Source organism: Larus michahellis, chromosome 9 (assembly GCF_964199755.1).
Source record: "Larus michahellis chromosome 9, bLarMic1.1, whole genome shotgun sequence".
In the NCBI taxonomy this organism is placed as follows: Eukaryota; Metazoa; Chordata; class Aves; order Charadriiformes; family Laridae; genus Larus; species Larus michahellis.
The window spans coordinates 46,690,818-46,708,132 of NC_133904.1; the positions used below are offsets into that span (position 1 = coordinate 46,690,818).

The 17,315-nt window shown below is 49.7% G+C and overlaps 1 protein-coding gene across 2 annotated transcripts in view; it reads right to left on the bottom strand.

Annotated features, from left to right (window-relative positions):
- Window positions 1-17,315, bottom strand: part of OPHN1 (oligophrenin 1) — a 68,968-nt gene that overhangs the window by 25,488 nt on the left and 26,165 nt on the right. For both annotated transcript variants that reach the window (XM_074599638.1, XM_074599636.1), the window contains exons 4-9: window positions 16,549-16,620; window positions 6,273-6,374; window positions 5,129-5,239; window positions 4,283-4,387; window positions 3,163-3,292; window positions 1,730-1,830 (exon numbers count right to left, since the gene is read on the bottom strand). In XM_074599638.1, the coding sequence (XP_074455739.1) occupies window positions 1,730-1,830; window positions 3,163-3,292; window positions 4,283-4,387; window positions 5,129-5,239; window positions 6,273-6,374; window positions 16,549-16,620 (621 nt within the window). The remainder of the gene's footprint in view (window positions 1-1,729; window positions 1,831-3,162; window positions 3,293-4,282; window positions 4,388-5,128; window positions 5,240-6,272; window positions 6,375-16,548; window positions 16,621-17,315) is intronic.

The window sequence follows — 17,315 nt, forward strand, 5'->3', positions numbered from 1 at the left end:
TTATCAGGGCTGATCCATAGCATTCATGATCCAAACAGCTTTACACAAAATACCTTGTAGAAAAGGAAATTAACTGCCCAAATCTAGAGTAGGTGCACTCTGAGGAGAAGCCACCATTGCAGGGCTAGTGCTCTGGCCCTTTGCGTTCATGCCTCTGTACTCCACAGCAGGATCATTTTGTAATGTGGTGGTGAGATCTCCAGGACTTTGTAGGACTCTGAAGAGACACTCAGGAGACCTTACAAGCACGCAGACCCTAGGGTTGAGTGCACAAACCTGGAACGTGTTCATCACCCTGACCGTCACTACCGCTGCAAGACCTCTGGCAGAAGCGGATCAAGCGGATCCAGGACAGCCTGGGGGCAAGGACTGCTTCCTCCAGGATTACCTCTGGCTTACACGCCGTGATGATAATCTCCTGGCTGCGTTTTGGGTGTGTGCTGGTTGTTTGGGGTTTTTAAGAGCGCTCCTTGTAATCACAGCATTTGAAGCTGTGTGGCCAGCTGTGACCTGAAGGTGCAGACTACCAGACTGCAGGAGTTTGGGAAGGGGACTAATTGACATTTTTACAAGCCTCTACCCTGCATTAATTGGCCTTACTAGACATGTTTATGGCATAGATGACAACAGATCTCTCCAGTCAACGTTTTGGACATTTCTTTGCCAAGGTCTCTGGCCAAGGGCTTCCAAAAAATACATTTTATTTTATTGCTGCAGCGTGCAGAGGGCTGCCAAAGAACAGACCATGAAGTCACGAACTGGAGAACAGCACGCCTGACTGGGAAGTCCCTGGGGGACGTCGCTCCATGGCAGAGGAGGGTGGGTGGACTCAGCTGGATGCAGTTGCTGTACTCTGAGCCACAGTCCGTCATCCACGCCTGCACCCTACCCCTCCTCTGTCACCCCAAGGAACTGCAGGGAACTCCCAGACACATCACTCACTGGTTCAAAACAAAGCGTTTAGTGAAAGGAGCAGTTTCCCACACCGTTGCCTTATTGCATTTTAGAACGGCAACTGCTGCCCAATCCTCTCCTAACACCAGTCCCACTCACACGTAACCAGTTCTGAAAACAGAAATCAAAATCACAAACTAGTGACTGTGCGAACATAAAAAGGCAGAGAAGTGCTGCTTTTGGAAGCACTCGTCTAATAACTCAAGTAATTCAAGTACTCGCAATCACTGCCAGAGGCCTACGTGCAAAACAGGCTGCAGATTCACCACTCATTTGCATGGAGAAATATAAAAATTAGCCCGTCTAGAAAGGCAGAAATTTCACAATAGACCAAACTTGCAAGTCACCACTGCTCAAATAATGCTCACGTTACACAAACTCACGTCACTGCTGCCAAACCCTGCAGGGCTTTTGGGTCATTTGGGAGAGAGGGAGGTGAAACTTCTCTTCAAATAAAAATCTGCTTCCTTCAGGTTGCACCAAACCCCCCGCCTGCATGGCCAGGCAGGGAGGGGACACGAAGCCCACCCCTCTGTTCTGTGGCCAGGAGCCCTTCCACAGCCACAGCGTTGGGACCAGCCCATTGTCAGCACGTCTTGAGGACCGGTGCTGCCAGGTGACTGCTCCTGACAGTGGGACTGGCCTCTGCTGCCCTGGATGTGGCATTTGTACGTCAGTTTGCTTAAGGAAAGAGATGACGTGGGCGGATTGAAGGTGAGACGTGATGGCTGGGTCAATGTTTGCAGACGTCCCTCCAAGAAACCAACTCACTCACTTGCTTAGCTCCGGGCTTCTGGTCCATAGGCGTCATCCGCAAGGTTTTTGCCTCTTTTTCGTACTGGCAGTAGTATTTCACCCAGGAGATGCCCAGTGCCCCTGCGGAAACACACGGGAAGCGGGGGTGAGAGATGGCGCCTTAGTTGGATGCAGCCGGCAGGGCACGGCCAGCATTTCTTGCATGTCCGCGTTTCTCTGGGCACGGACACCGCTGGCCCTGCGGAGACACCTCCCTCGCCAGCGTCTCCACTGGCAAGAGCAAGGAGGAGGAGGAAGACGAGAGGAGAAGAAAGCGCTGGGCGGCAGCCACCTCCACCGCCCTCCCAAAACGCTGCTGGTGAAAGGGCGTTTGTGGGACTCTGGTTGCGAGCCAAGCTGGTTTGGCCAAGTCCAGCCAAGACCTACACTGGCAGGATCCTACGTGTGCTGAATGCTTGTTTCACACAGACACCACTATTTTTTCCTGTTGACGAAAACTTGGCAGTAAAGACAACAGCACCTTTAAAACACTCTAAAGTTCCTACTTATATCACACTAGATTTGTTGTCACTTTTCTTTGTTGTCTTACCCAAACCCCTTTAGATGAAACACTTCAATTGATACTTTTTCTGTAATTTTTTTTTTTTTAAGTTGCAGTGTCAGGAGGAACAACTCTCTTCATACTCAATTTACAGGGGAAACATAAATAGAGGCAGCAAAGAGTCACTGGTATGCAGGAACATGCAACATTTGTTTGTGGTCTAAAATTACTGTCCATGTGTTTTCTTTTAAAAGCAGGATAAACATACATACGAATATATGTATAAATACACTTGTATCTACAATCCAAAAACTAACTGCTCACAAAGTTGTCCGTAGACTGAGAGGCCACAGCTCTGCATAGAGGCTTTTGTCCCCTAAGCGTTCATGCTTGCACGGCCTTGGAAAGCTACAGCGAGTATTTGTAAAAGAGTGAATTTGGTTTGATTTGATTCTGCACAGAATCCCAGCGAGTTTCTCTCTCAGCAGCTTAACTCTCATTGCTCTTATCACTTCAGCTGTGCTCAGATGCCCTCAGAGACGTTGCAAGAGGGAAGCTGGGCACGACACCAGATGCGTTCTGATAAAACGCAGCCAAGGTGCAATCTGCCAGAGCTCCGGCCTCTCCAGCGCTACAGCAGAGTAATAAATCTCATCTAATTTGAGCGCAGGGCAATTAGCTCCTTGCTTACACGGCTCATGTAACCCGGAGAAAGCTCTGTGCCACCACTGAGAAAGCTGCCAGCTAAAGCTGCCGGTGATTCCCCGGGCACCCTGGGCACTGGCAGGCGGTGCTGCCCCGTGCAGAACAGCCCACAGTGATGCTGTGGCTAAAGCTGGCCAGGGCTATGAGCCGGGCAACCCAGGCTTACACATTCTTTAACGCATTCAGGTGCATATAAAAGCCATTACATTTCTCCTGGGTGTACAGATAACCCTCAATGGTCGGCTGCCCAGGTAGCTTGCAGGTTAGGGGAGCTTCCTTCATCCTCTTCTTCAGGTCTTCCAGCTCCTCCCGCGTGCTGGAAAAATGATTCCTTGTCTGTTAAGAGAAAACAAAAAGCAGCACGTTTGAACATGAGCAAAGAGCAAGCTTCAGGTATTCCTGGTCAAATTTTAGGTGCTCTGGAAGAAATGAACTGGTCCCCAATGTACAAAATGTGGAAGCCACTCCAAAAACTGACATGAAAACTCCAGCTGAAAGAACAACTGGACTCTTAGAGATGATTGAAGAGACAAGGTTTAACAAACCACACATGGCAATGGTGTTGTGGTGTCATGACTGGGAGGACACTTTTTCTTTCAATAAAAGAAACTGAGCACATTTTAAGGCTGGGTGGAGCAGAAGGAAGCACCTGAACTTCTCTTTGCACCATTGTTTAGGTAACAGGCGTGTTCTTTACAAAACCAGGGCGTTGATTCCTCAAAAGATCATGCTACACTGCTCTAATTTTTAAAGAGTCACATCAACACAGGGTACAAAATCAAGCCATTTTTATAGAACACCACTTAGACCAATTAATGAGCCAGCAGCAAACTCAGCTTGGCACAGATTTATGGCTGTTGTTCCATGGGAATGAGGGCCAGCCATGAAAGACTGAGGATAAAAGAAACAGGGGACAGATATTTTAGCCCATGAGTATACTTAGCCAGCAGAGGAGCTTACCAAAGCATGTAGTAAGCCGATACCATTAAGATCAAGATTGGAGGCCTTTTCAGAAGACATGTACAATTTTGATCTCATGAAATTGGAAGAAATTCTCAGCTTGTTTACGCACAAAGTTAAACGATACAATTGCAATAGCTCCTTCTGGACAGAGAAAAAACACTATCATAGCACCTCCAGTCTCTCTAGTGCAGGACAGGAGAAAATACACGTGAACTGAGAAGGAAATAACTGTGTCTGCACCTCCCACAATGTAAACATGGACAGTCTGTTTTGCATTGGAAAAGCCTTGCCACCGGAGGCGTTTAAATACAAATGAGAATAGAAGTCACATGCAAAAAATACTTCAGCTGGGCAGGAACTCACATTCTGCAGGCTGAGCTGAAGCTGCTGTTTGTAAGGGAGGAAATCCTGCGTGAGCTCAACTGTCAGGTTGTTGTAAGTGAAGAGGCTGTGGAGAAAAGCCAGCACCTGCAAAGGAGCGAAAGGACACAGATTAAACTTCCCTTCTATATTTCTAATCAGAGGAAAGATAGCCAGGAAGTTGGGTTTCAGAAATTACACATACAAATTATTATTTTTTTTTCTTACAATTTCAGAGCAATGCAAATCTTGGTATGACTTATCCACCACAACGTCCCTAAAGCCCAGGTCTACCACCCACGCATCTGTCTTAATAAAACACACCCGAAATGAAAGACCCTGCTGGGAGAACAAGAGTAGATCTGCAGATTGCTGGTCCATGAGACCTACGCGATCCCACGGTCAACAGCATCTGGTGCCAGGGCAAAACCACCCACCCAGGGCAGGGTTCCTGTACACAGCCACGAGCTGGTCCCACTGCAGCCTGTGCCGTGACAGGTAAGCAGACCAGATCACAACTCTCTCCCTCTGACCACAGCTAACATTTACCAAACACACCGTGTCCAAGATAACTTGTAACAAGATCTCTAGCTACCCACAGCGTCCAGCCTGTTCCTCAGGATCGACTTACAGACATGAGAAACAAGTCTGTGGCTTCAGGGTGCTCCAGCAAACACCACTAAGGCTGTTAAGCTGCAGCAATCCAAGTGCGCAACATTAACTCCTGCTCCATCACAAGACTCCCCAGGACCGAATCCAACCTGGTAATTCATTCTTTCCTGCAACTGTTGGCAAATCAGCATATGTGAACATCAAACAACATGGTTTGAAAGAAAAGGAAGCTCCTACCGGTTCAACAATACTGAATTTCTTGCTTTCTTGTACTTCCTGGATCTGGTACACATACTCGAGGGAGGACTCAAAGAAATTGTGTCTCTCTTTGTCAACCTGAAGGTCAGCCTGGAAGAAAGAGGGAGAGGTGAAAGAAATAAATACCTCACATCTAGCTTGACAATATTTGACTAGCATTTGCCTGTCAACCCACAAATAGTTTTGTCCTCACTTATGGAAAAGCCTGCCAAAGGTGTCCCAGCCAGGTTTTGAATACTTTGCATGGAACCAGAAGACTGAAACATTGGCCAGTCTTCTCAGGTCTGGCCTTCTAGAGCTCCCTTTCATTTATGGATCCAGAACCTCACTCTCCTCTGCAAGGCCGAGGCTTTCCCGAAGCGTATTTCTTATTTTAGCGTAAGCTCCTTCTCCACCCACAGCCCTGCAATGGTGAAGACAAGGCCGCTGTCATGATCCTCTCGCCTGACTCCTGCTGCGACCTGAAACCAGCAATTCCAGAGCTGCAGCACCAGGTAGAACAACGTGGTATGCCATGGTACCGCAGCTTGCACACATTTTGCCTTGCAAAGATGCTCGTAGGTTGATCTGACAACTGGTTTGACAGATCTGATTTGATCCAACTACTCTGATGTGGGCCGGAACAGCTGAGGTTTTCCATTCTTGTTGCAACATGTCTGGTGGCAGCACCAGCTGGAAGGAGCACCATCCCTCCTCTGCCTCCTGCTCACTGCCACCGTGGACCTGCTGCCACAATTTCCCTTGCAAACCCCAGGAGCTAGGCTGGAAACTAAGCTGACAAAAATAATAACAACCAGTTATTTTTCAGCCAGATCAGTTCCCCAAGCCAGTTCAAAGGGTGGCCAATCCCCAGCTGTACCAGTATAACTGGTCACTGCCCTACGCTGTAAGGGTGAGAATAAGATATGACAATGCATGAAGCCACTATTGCTGCTTGGCACTTCATGGTGAACTACCACCTCGATATCCCTGGTCTTATCCATGTGAATAGGCTTTAGGTAGATTTAATTGCTTATCAGTTTCAACTGGTTACTGAAAGGGATGATCCCCCCCTCCTTTTTTAAGATGTAGAGCAGCTGGTGGTGTTGATTCTGGACCCAGCTGAAGAAAACTCCATACACACCTCCTGTAATTGGGATTCCTTCTTTTTGGAAGATAAATGCAAATGGCGATCCAGCATAGAATAAAACTTCTCACCATCCTTCTCAAACTTTTTCTTTCTTTCCTGTAGATGCAAGAGTAGAAGCAGAATCAGTTACTGGGGTTTTTCAGATAAGAAAATGCAACAATACCAAGATCTTTTCTGCGATTCAGTATTCCCATGGAAAATTTCTGGTCAACCCACCAAAACAGGAGGTCGCTTTCCCTTTGCTCTGCTTTCACAGTCTGTTGCTTCCACTGGATTTAGTTATGTCTCAAGACCAAGCTCTGGCAATACTTGGTGGCACAGGCACTTGAAGTATTTTGTCATGTCAGCATTGTGGCAAAAGCCCCACCGACAAGGTATTGTTCCCCTCTCAATCTCTTCAATGTTGAGTAAACTTGAGACATAGGAATATATCAGAAACGTATTCACCATTTGCTAATGGGCTGTTCACATGATTCAGAAACAGCTGGGCAAATACTTAAATGACAAAACCCATGTCCAGGATAAGAATAGATTTGTTAGGAGTTTGGCCACTTTCTGCTTTGAAGCTTTCATAGCGTGTTTCTGAAAATCATAGAATCATAGACAGGGTTGGAAGGGACCTGTAAAGCCCATCTAGTCCAACCCCCCTGCAGGGAGCAGGGACATCTTCAACTAGACCAGGTTGCTCAGAGCCTCATCCAGCCTGGCCTTGAATGTCTCCAGGGATGGGGCCTCCACCCCCTCTCTGGGCAACCTGTTCCCGTGTTTCATCACCCTCAATGTAAAAACTGTCTTCCTTACACCTAGTCAAAATCTACCCTCTTTCAGATTAAAACCGTCACCCTTTGTCCTATTGCAACAGGCCCTGCTAAAAAGTTTGTCCCCATCTTTCTTATAAGCCCCCTTTAAGTACTGGAAGGCTGCAATAAGGTCTCCCCGGAGCCTTCCCTCCTCCAGGCTGAGCAACCCCAACTCTCTCAGCCTGTCCTCACAGGAGAGGTGCTCTAACCCTCTGATCATCTTCATGGCTTCCTCTGGACCCGCTCCAACAGGTCCATGTCCTTCTTATGTTGGGGGCTCCAGAGCTGGATGCAGTACTCCAGGTGGGGTCTCACGAGAGCAGAGTAGAGGGGCAGAAGCACCTTCCTTGACCTGGTGGCCACGCTACTTTTGATGCAGCCTTCAGGGCTGCAGCCCCACTAGATTGTGAGTAAAGACCCTCTTCCCCTTTTGAGAAAAGCGAATCCCGTCTGATGCCATCCCACGGCCTACAGAAGTATCAGAACAAAAGCAGAAGACAAGAAAGGCGATAGGTGGGAGGGAAATCATTGTCTCTTTATTAACAATGGTGGAAAGAGAGACGACAAACCTTGCAGACAAAGCTTACGCAAGTTTTACTACATAGTGCCCAGCCCAAATACAGCCCTGGGGAATGCTGCCTCAAACATAGCTGTTTTACAATACACAATGTCAAGATTTCACCTCTTGGAGGTCCCTTGCAGATGGGCTGGTTCTTATTGACCTATTGTACATCTCAAACACTACCACAGGCATGAAAACATGAAGTGTAGATTGATTTGTTAAGGAACCACTGCAAAAAAAAGAGTTGTTTGCACTGGCAAACCTGAAAGGGGAAACATCTAGAAAGAGAGCAAAAGGAGACATTTGAGAATGAAACCCAGCAAGAACACAGGGAGAAGCTGAGCTGAGGACCAGGCTGTTTGCTTATGACTGTGAAACCACAGAAGACTGTGTCAATAAGAAGCAACCATGAGTAGAAGCCAGGCTGACAAATACCCACATCAAATGATAACTGAGCCATCAGTGATTGCCAAGAGGCAGTTAAATTGCTAAAATAAGGAAACTCCAGTCTGGCAGTAGCCTCAATGCCAGGTCCAAGTAGCTGAGGACTAATGGATACATACTACAGGGTAGGTATATGATGCCCAAATCCTCTGTCTAGCTTTTGAAAGCTCAAAAAAGTGAAAAGCAGAGTTTGGAAATCCCAGCCTCCTGTGGAATTAATGGTATCTTTCAACAATTATCTCCTAAAAGCCCTGAAATCCTGTTCTTTTGCCCCTGTTCAGAAATTCACGAATAAGCCAACACGAATGGCACCACGAAACAGAGCAGATGGACTTTGCCAGACTGGTGGATATTAGTTATTTTCCTCATGAATTCAGTAGTGACTGCAAAGTTTGAAGCTGCATTTCCTAAATAAAGTCCTTTCTCTTTCTTTAGTCAGTTCTCCCGCCATGAAGTTTTGCTTCCCCATTCCACTTGCACAGACCATTCAGTCTGTCTAACGGGATGTCCTACACAGCGGACGCCTGGGGGCTCCCAGAACTGGTACTTTGGCTCACAGAATCACAGAATGGCAGGGGTTGGAAGGGACCTCTGGAGATTATCTAGTCCAACCCCCTGCCAGAGCAGGGTCACCCAGAGCAGGTGGCACAGGAACGCCTCCAGGTGGGTTTGGAATGTCTCCAGAGACAGACTCCACCGTCTCTCTGGGCAGCCTGGGCCAGGGCTCTGCCACCCTCAAAGGAAAGAAGTTCCTTCTCATGTTTAGGTGGAACTTCATATATTCAAGCATGGGCTCAGCATGGTTAGCCCTCGCGCAACCATCTGCTTTCTTCTTGGCCCCTCACTCATAGCGGCTACCTATGTGGCTGTATTCCCTCTGGAAGAGGAAAGGTTATTTTCTGGTGGGCACACGCAGGGAGACACTCGTAGGTTGTTCAGGGGAGCACGTGAAGCTTGCACAGCTCCCCACGTTACCCATCATGGGTAGCATCTGTCAGAGAAGGGCAAAGGCTCTCACATTCAACAGCTCCTGGCAATAGCCATCTTGGCATTTGCTGGAGGAGCACCTTGCCATCAGCATCCAGGCTCGTGCTGGTGGACACCAGTTCCTTAGAGGCACCTCAGACAAAGGGCAGACAAGCGTTACTGCCAGCTGTCTTCCTAGGAAAAGGATCTCTCACCCTACAAGAGAGTCCTGTTTCTCTAATCCTTGCACATCGCTATTGTGAAAGCACAGTTACTATGGAAAAATGCAGTAACGCCTGCAGAGGCACCAACCCAAATATCCCTGCTTATATTTAACGGCCTGGAGTAGGGCAGGTTTAGACCAGCAAACCTTTTTACCCCACTAATTCCACCTACTGCCCTACAGAGACCCTGTAATCACAAGACCCCTGAAGCAAAGTATATCTTCTGGTATCATCCTCTGCAATATCAGGGACACTGTAACTCCGCGTTAGCAAATTCATGCCTCAGAATAAAAAGAGATCCAGCCATCAAATCCAGAGGAGCAGAGAGTCCTCCCAGAGCAAAACCTAATTTAAGCAGCGCTGGAGCTACGGAGACGATGCCAGGAAGGACTGTCAAAACAAAACACCACCCTCGTGACTAACACCACCCCTGATAAGTAAATCCAAACCCAGAGAAGCAAAAGTGTTTGCGAAGCAGCCATTACCACGTCTGTAAGGTCACGCTTCTGGATTGTCTGTCTGTGCCATTAGATGCCATGTCTAACGCAAGCCAGGAACCAAGGCTTGTTTTCATTTCTGTAACGAGGAGTCACCAAACCCCAAGGCCACAGAAGTGCAGTAAAACTCAGCTGCATCGAGAGCACCGCTGGCTGATGGGTCACAGCTCACACCTCTCCTGCTGCCGGCTTCTTACATCTCAGAGAGGATGGCTACGCCAGCAGCAGGTCCCCAAATGCCCCAGTGATGGCAAGCTAGCTCTGAGCCCAACCAACAAGAGCTCAGCTATCCCCACGGAGGCGGCACGCAGAGGTGGTCTCTGAGATGGTGCCAGCCCCACTGTGTCCCATGGGCGAGGGGTTACCCACAGACGAGCAGCTGAAGGCGCCGGAGGAGAGGGGCTGAAGCACGCTCCAGCCCTCAAGGCGCTGCTCCAGGCGTCCCGTCCTGCCTCTCGACGCTGGCGAGCAGCACACGTAGGGTGACTCAGCCGTCCCCACCCTGGTGGAGTGGCCGCGAGGGACGGCAGCCACCCTCCAGCCCAGAGCAGGGACCGACTTCTCCCACACTCCGCCATCCAGCCGGGCGGCTGCTTGTCTGCCCCAGGAGCTGCGGGAAAGCGCAGGGGGAGGGCGCAGGGAGCAGCTGCCCACCAGAGCCTGCTGCCACCATGGCTGGGCACGGCAGAGCCCGTGGGCAGGGAAGAGGTGCTGGGCAGGGCAGGGATGCCTCTGGATGTGGCAGCCTGGGAGCGAATGGCTCCCAGCAAGATGAGCATCTCATCCCCAGGAGATGCAGCATCGCAGTGGGTGGCTGTGCTGCCTGTGCCGACGGCCACAGGACCACGAGCCCACAGGGAGACCACAAGTTGTGGGTGGCCATGGCACCCGTGCAGACGGCTACGGGACCACGAGCCTGTGGCCACAGGGAGACCACGAGCTGGGACCTGTGCAGCAGCTCTGCCACCAGCTCGCATGGCCAGTGCCCTGCAGGAAGCCACGGCCCATCCTGCGGCAGCAAAGGGAGGTGAAAAGAGAGAAGAAGCCTGGGGGAGGAATGGAAGAGCTTTTTCTGCAGCAGAAGCTCAGAGGCAGGACAGCAACTCCTTCAGGGAGCATCTCCTCCTTCGCCAGCGCCCATCGGTGGGCAGGGGCATGTGGCCGTGCTGGGGGTGCAGAGCCCCGAGCTCTCCCTGGGGATCAAGAGCATCAGGAAGGATGGCCGAGACAGACACCGGCGTGTGGAGCGCAACTTGCTACTGCAGGACAACCACTGCCATGTGGAAAGGAGCACAGCGTGGAACAGCATTTTTGGCCACTAAAAGGGAACTTGCCAATCATTTCCCACTCTGGCTAATTAACATGTAACTGAAAAGCAGAAGGATGAACTACAAATCCCTCCTGATTGTCAAGCCAAGGCTTCTAACAGCTTGTTGGCTGCTGAACAGAGCAAGCCAAAATAAAAAACCAACACAAAAACCCACCCAGACTGAAGCACAATCTGGAAACATAAGCACAAATTAGTTCCTCGTGAATATTCAGCAAAGGACAGCATCACCTTCCCGTTAAGATTTGCCAAGTCCAAGGAGCCACCCAACTTTCATTTATTTCCTCACCAGGAGAAACCGAGGCCATTTCACCCGAACGCAAGCAGACTGGTGCGCGGCGAAGGAGGATGCTCTTCGAAAGCTTCGCTCTCTAAGCTTCAGCAGGTGCTGCTTTAACCAGAAATGAGCAGGAGTCCTTGGAAAAGGCCAGGCTGTCCAGTCCACCAGCAGCTTTGGGTAGGTCTGTGTGTGCGGGGTCCTGCCCCACACACCGGCTGCCGCTGCTGGGAGCGGGGCAAAGCCGGAGCCCTCGGCAGCTGCTCAGTTCCAGCTTGAGTGAGAGACGGAGCAGCCGACGACTGAGGGGAGAGAGAGGCAAACGGACTTGCCAAAACTCTCCCTTAACCATCCATTGCTAATTAGGATCCTCTAAAATCCCCATCCTAGAAGAGGCAGACTGACCTACAAGCATGGAGCAGCTCACATGGATACTTCTTAAAGAAAAACAAAAGAAAATGAAACGAAATACACTTTTGCTGCCAGAATCACCTCCAAACACACCTGCAGGGGTTTGGGTGGAGGGGCAGCACCCAGCAGGACCTGCAGCCGGCACTGGGTGCTCCCGGGCTCCCCCGTGCCCGCACATCCCAGTCCCGGCTGCCTCCTCAAAGCTGCAATGTGGCTCTGAGCAGAGCTGGGGAAACACCACAAATTGAAAGCCTGAAAATATTGAACAAATCCACTTCTGCTGCATTTCCCACCCCAGTTTGCCCCTTCTTTGATGGAGGTAACAATAATCCTGCTGAAACCGCAGCACAGCTACCGCGCTCATGACATGGATGCCCAGTAATGGAAATAAACGGTGATGTGTTCACCATCACTCAATAAAGAAGAAAGCACTGCATAAATTAAAATCTCAAATCAGTTGGGGGCAGTTGCAAGCTGTGGATGGAGAGGAGCTGAAGGCGCGAGATGGGCAGCAGGTTCTGCTTCAGCTTGCAGCCTCATCCGCCAAACGACGGAGGGAAGAAACAGGAATAGGAGAAATACGTTCCTATGGAAAAACAAACCTTCGCACCTGAGTTTAACTAATTTTTATGATGCATCAGCAGTCAATACAAGAAAAGATAATTCCTAAAAAGCAAAATGCTGTTGAGGCATGTAGAAAGAGCATTCTATAAAACCACACTCAATTTAACCCGATCTCTTTCCCTCACCCACTGTGTTCTCTCAAATGCTCCTTAGATCTCGCTCCCACAGACATGAAAACAAGTAGAAGTTAATGTCCTCCCTTTCTTTGAAAATTATTATTAATGAAATATTAATAACAGAATTAACAAAGTGCTTTTAGGAATACATTTTATCTCCTATGTTAGAACTTTTTGAAAAACGCTGCATTTATTCAGCACCCCAGAGTGTAGTTGTCCTGGTTTCAGCTGGGGTAATGTAAATTTTCTTCCTAGTAGCTGCTGTGTTTTGGATTTAGGATGAGAATAGTGTTGATAACTTGCTTTAGTTGTTGCTAAGTAATGCTTATGTTCAGTCAAGGACTTTTTCAGCTTTCCATAGAAGCTGAAAGGGGGCACAGACAGGAGAAGCTGGCCAAAGGGATATTCCATACCATAGATGTCATGCTCAGTATATAACTGGGGTTGGCGGGGGGGCAGGAATCTGCGATCGCTGCTCAGGACGGGCTGGGCAATAATCCATCATTGGGTGGTGACCAGTCGCATTGCATCACTTATTTTGCATGTTCTTTTACCATTATTATTATTTTCTCTTCCATTACTGTTCTATTAAACTGTCTTTATCTCAACCCATGAGGTTTTTTTCCTTTTTCTCCCTTCCTACCCTACTTGGGGGGGACACGGGGAGTGAATGGCTGCATGGTCCCAGTTACTGGCTGGGGTTAAACCACAACAGTAGTAAATATTCCTCCGGCAGCTTACAATGAGTCCAAACAAGTTTTTCCCCTCTTGACTTTTTGCATTTTGTTTTGTGTTTTTGCTTTGTTTTTAATAAAAAAAGCTGCCTCCTTCCAAGAGGAACTGGTATGAAACTTTTTCTATTCAAATCCTCCTAAATTTAATGACTGCAGCAAGGCTCTTAAGGAAAGTAACCCACCTGCAGAAACGAGCTCGCCCGCAGTGTGTGAGCCGAAAGCCAAGGGCTTTGCTGGGAGGGAGTGAGGGACAGGCACCCTCCGTGCGAGGCACCCCTGAGCTCAGCCCCAGCCCCGCCGTGCCAAGGGGGTCTGTCCTGTGAGAGGGCGAGGGGGGACTTTCCTCGGGCTGCTGCAGACCTGCATCTGCCGCAGCACATGCATCACTCTGCCGCACAGCTCTGCAGATCGAGAGGAACGTGCGCTAATTAACACCGTGCTCGTTTAGGGATTCAGGCCACAACCAGTCCTACCACCCATGCTTTGCATTCCCATTAGCGGTGAGCGCATCCTCTAATTACCCCTCCTTCCCCTGGGAATCCAGAACTCCACCACCCCACATGCTGCTCTGCTCGTTTGCAAACCTCGGGATCAGGCACGGCTTCACCAGGCACGCCTGGGACCTGGCTTCTGCCCAACAGAGATGGCACATGGCACAAAATCCACCGAGTTCACAGCCTGCATGGCCTGAGCACGCAGTGTAGCCCCCATGAATATGTTCTAATGTGAAACAAAAAAAAAAGACCACCCCACACTCTCTGCCCCTTAAGCGATGCCCTGATACCATCTGTGCGCTTCCTAGTCTCGATTAGGCTGGCTCCTTTACACGGTCACCAAATCAGTGCTGCACCCCCAGCCACGAACTCTCACTCTACAGCTTTCAAGCAGAATAAGGTTCCATGGCCAGGGCTGAGAAATGGGTCAGCTCAGGAGATCCCGGATCCTCCGCTTTTATTCTTTATGTCTACACCAATAAGTCACGGGAAGAGCTATGATCCCATGGGTCTGCAGCCAGCAGGGGAAGATGGCTGGAGGAAGGTGGCTGCGGCGGGTCCTAGTGACATCCCAGGGGCTCCCCTGTGCAGAAGGATGCTGTCTGACTGAGGACACTCCATTCATTCCCGGGAAAACGGGTTAATGCAGACTCAGATGTCTTAGTCAGACTGACTGGCTGCTCTCCAGCCAGAGTCATCACAAAGACCCAATTCAAAGGCTCTTCCTATCTGGCTTCAGCATCTTGCAAAGAGAACAGAAAACATCTCACAGGAGGCGACTCTGCCAAAATACGGGAAACGAAGCAGAGGGCACAAATTCTCTGTGTCATGTCTCTGGTCTGCTCTGCAGCCTGGCCCCAGCCTCTCTCCCCCTGGTGTAAATCAGGAAGGATCTACGCGGGTGACGCCAGCCAGCGGAGGCACAGCAGAAACAGAGAGAGACAGAGTAGCGTTGTGAGGAGCCCTCATTTGTATTTCACGCCTTCTGCTGAGGGATGCGAATGACCCGGAGGAGCTCTGCAGGCTGGCAAGTGAAGGAAGGCTTTGTGCCCGAGGCGATGCCCAGAGGATGCAGCCCAGTGGGACCCGTGCCAGCGGTGCCGCGCAGGCTCCGGTCAGGAAAGCATCGAAGGTGAGGGCAAGGCTCTGGAGCGGGCTGGGGCTCACTCCAAAACTCGCACCCACTCAAGGCTGCAGGGCGGCGGCAGAGAAAACGTTACCTCCCCCTGCAGCCCCTGTCAGCGTGGGGGCACCTGCAAACACGGTGGGGTGCAAAGCGCTCCCCTGCAAGCTCCTGTGCGCGAGCACTTCTGCTGAGCCACGGCAGAGCCCTCTTCTCACCACGGAAGGGCTGTAAGCTCCCAGGTGAACCCGTGCCAGCACTCGGAGCCACCCCGCTGCCGGGGCTACAGCACCGACCGTGCCGAGACATGTGCCTGTCAGCCGGGCACTGGCCACTCCGGAGTGGGAGGCAGGTATGTGACCTGCAGGCATGGCTCTTGGAGCAGAGAGTGCTTTGAACCATAGACAAAGTAATCCTTACACACCTGAAGGGCTACCCGAGAACAAAACAGCCTGAAGGACACTTTAATACTGTCATCTTAACATTTGCAGACTGTTGCCCTCTTGACTTAAGTGTTCCATAAACACAGAGGGGAAAATAAGCTTGACCTTGTCCCCATGACTCCTTCCCCACGACTCTTTTCTAAATATGTGCTGGCCCTACTGTTCAGGCAGACAGATCAAACAAGAGGGAGTTTTCTCTCAGCCCAGGGCACGTCCACGTGCTCGTAACACAGGGGCCTGGTGCAAAACCCGCCAGCGAGGAGGAGAAGAGGGGAGGAGGCTCTACCCCTGCACTCCTCAGGGAAGCGCAGGCAGAGCTTCACCGGCACAAGACCGACATCTGCGGCCACTGCCTTCGCCATGCTCACGCTGCTGCGGCTTCTCGGAGAGGCGTTCTACGCACACAGTTGTACAGGGGGATTCTGAAGGGCAGGATGGTGATCAAATATCGTTTCTCAAATCCTGTATTTATTAAACGTCAAAGCCTCCAGATGGGCTGGGCTGAATCCAAGCCCCAAGTGTTCTCCAAAACATCTCCATTTCTGAGCTGGTTCAGAGCCAGCCCCATTTCAAGCTGCCGCCGAGTAACGTGGAACCTGGATTTCTTGATAGCAGACAAAGGAAAAATAAGCCTTTCTGCTCAACACGTGCAGGATTTGCTTTTTACAGTTTGTTTCTTTAAAAGTTTGGTCCATCTGAAAGGCTCATTAGATGCTTTCTTTAAATATTTCATAACAAAAGCCCTATGACTATAATCAAGTTCTGACTGCCGGCCTCTGCCGCTCTCTCTGCCTCCCACTCTAACACACACTAATCCGAGGAAAGTATTTTATTCTCAATAGCACTGAATGAACAAAGGGGAGAAGAGAGAAAGAAGCAAGGAGTATCTCCTGATCGCCGGTCGAAACAAGCGCTCCTCCTTGCTCAGGATGGAGACAGAGCTGGAATTAGGCCAGAAGAGAACCCAAAGAATTCAGGAAAAGGTTTTGGAGCCTCCTATGATTGAAAAATCAGACTAAAAGTCACAGCACGGACTTTCTCGTGCCAGCAGCTGAAAGCCAGCATTAAATGGGGAAGTTTCTGAAAGCATGAAGTCAAAATGTAGTCCAACAATTGTCTACCTTTCAAAAACAACACCACCACAAAGGAAACGGGAGAAAAAATTGAATTCAAACATAGTAATATAAAACAAATCTGTTTACATTTAAAACAGAAAAACAAGCCTTACCTTGGTGAACCCTATTTGCTCCTTCCGAAAGTTTTCCAAAGGTTTGATCAGCAAATCACTAGCGTTCTGTACCTACAGTGCAAAGAAAGAAACAGTTTAATTACAGGACACAGATGAATTTTCTCCTAAATAGAGACTGAACAGATCTAGGGAACAGCTAGGGAAAAACGAAAGCCCGCCTTTCCACTGACTAGTCCTGCCAGATGTCTGAAAGACACTTTCCTGGGACATGGTCTGCGCTCCCTATCCATGAATCCACAGGCAATTTCACTCCAGTTCACATCGCTGGCTCCTGCTGAACCCTGGCACTGGGACACGACGTGTCATCTCTTCCTGCCCCCGCTTCTACTGCGACAGGCTCTGTCCTGTGCTCCAGAGAAGGGAGAGGGGAAGAGAAGGGGACAGTGACACCACACTGCCACAGTACTTTCAGGTAATTTAAAGATGATCAACATGGCGAGAGTGTGAAACCTTCTGAGTGAGCTACTGTAAAGAGACCGGTCCTGCAAGTGGAGGGCAAAAAAAAATTAAAAAAAATTTAGAAAAGTTGGACAACATCCCTAAAAGCATCCATGATCCCTGAAACGATCCACTTACCCACTACAAAAGGAGCCATTGTACCTTGGATGTAATTAATAAAGAAATATCTTACTGCTTTCCTCCAGCCTCTTACTGGTTTCCTCCTGGTCCCTGCCTGCCTGAGGACCCGCAGAGGGGACGGTGGCATCCCACCAGCACAGCCACCCCTGCGGTGCTGGCCCGGCAGT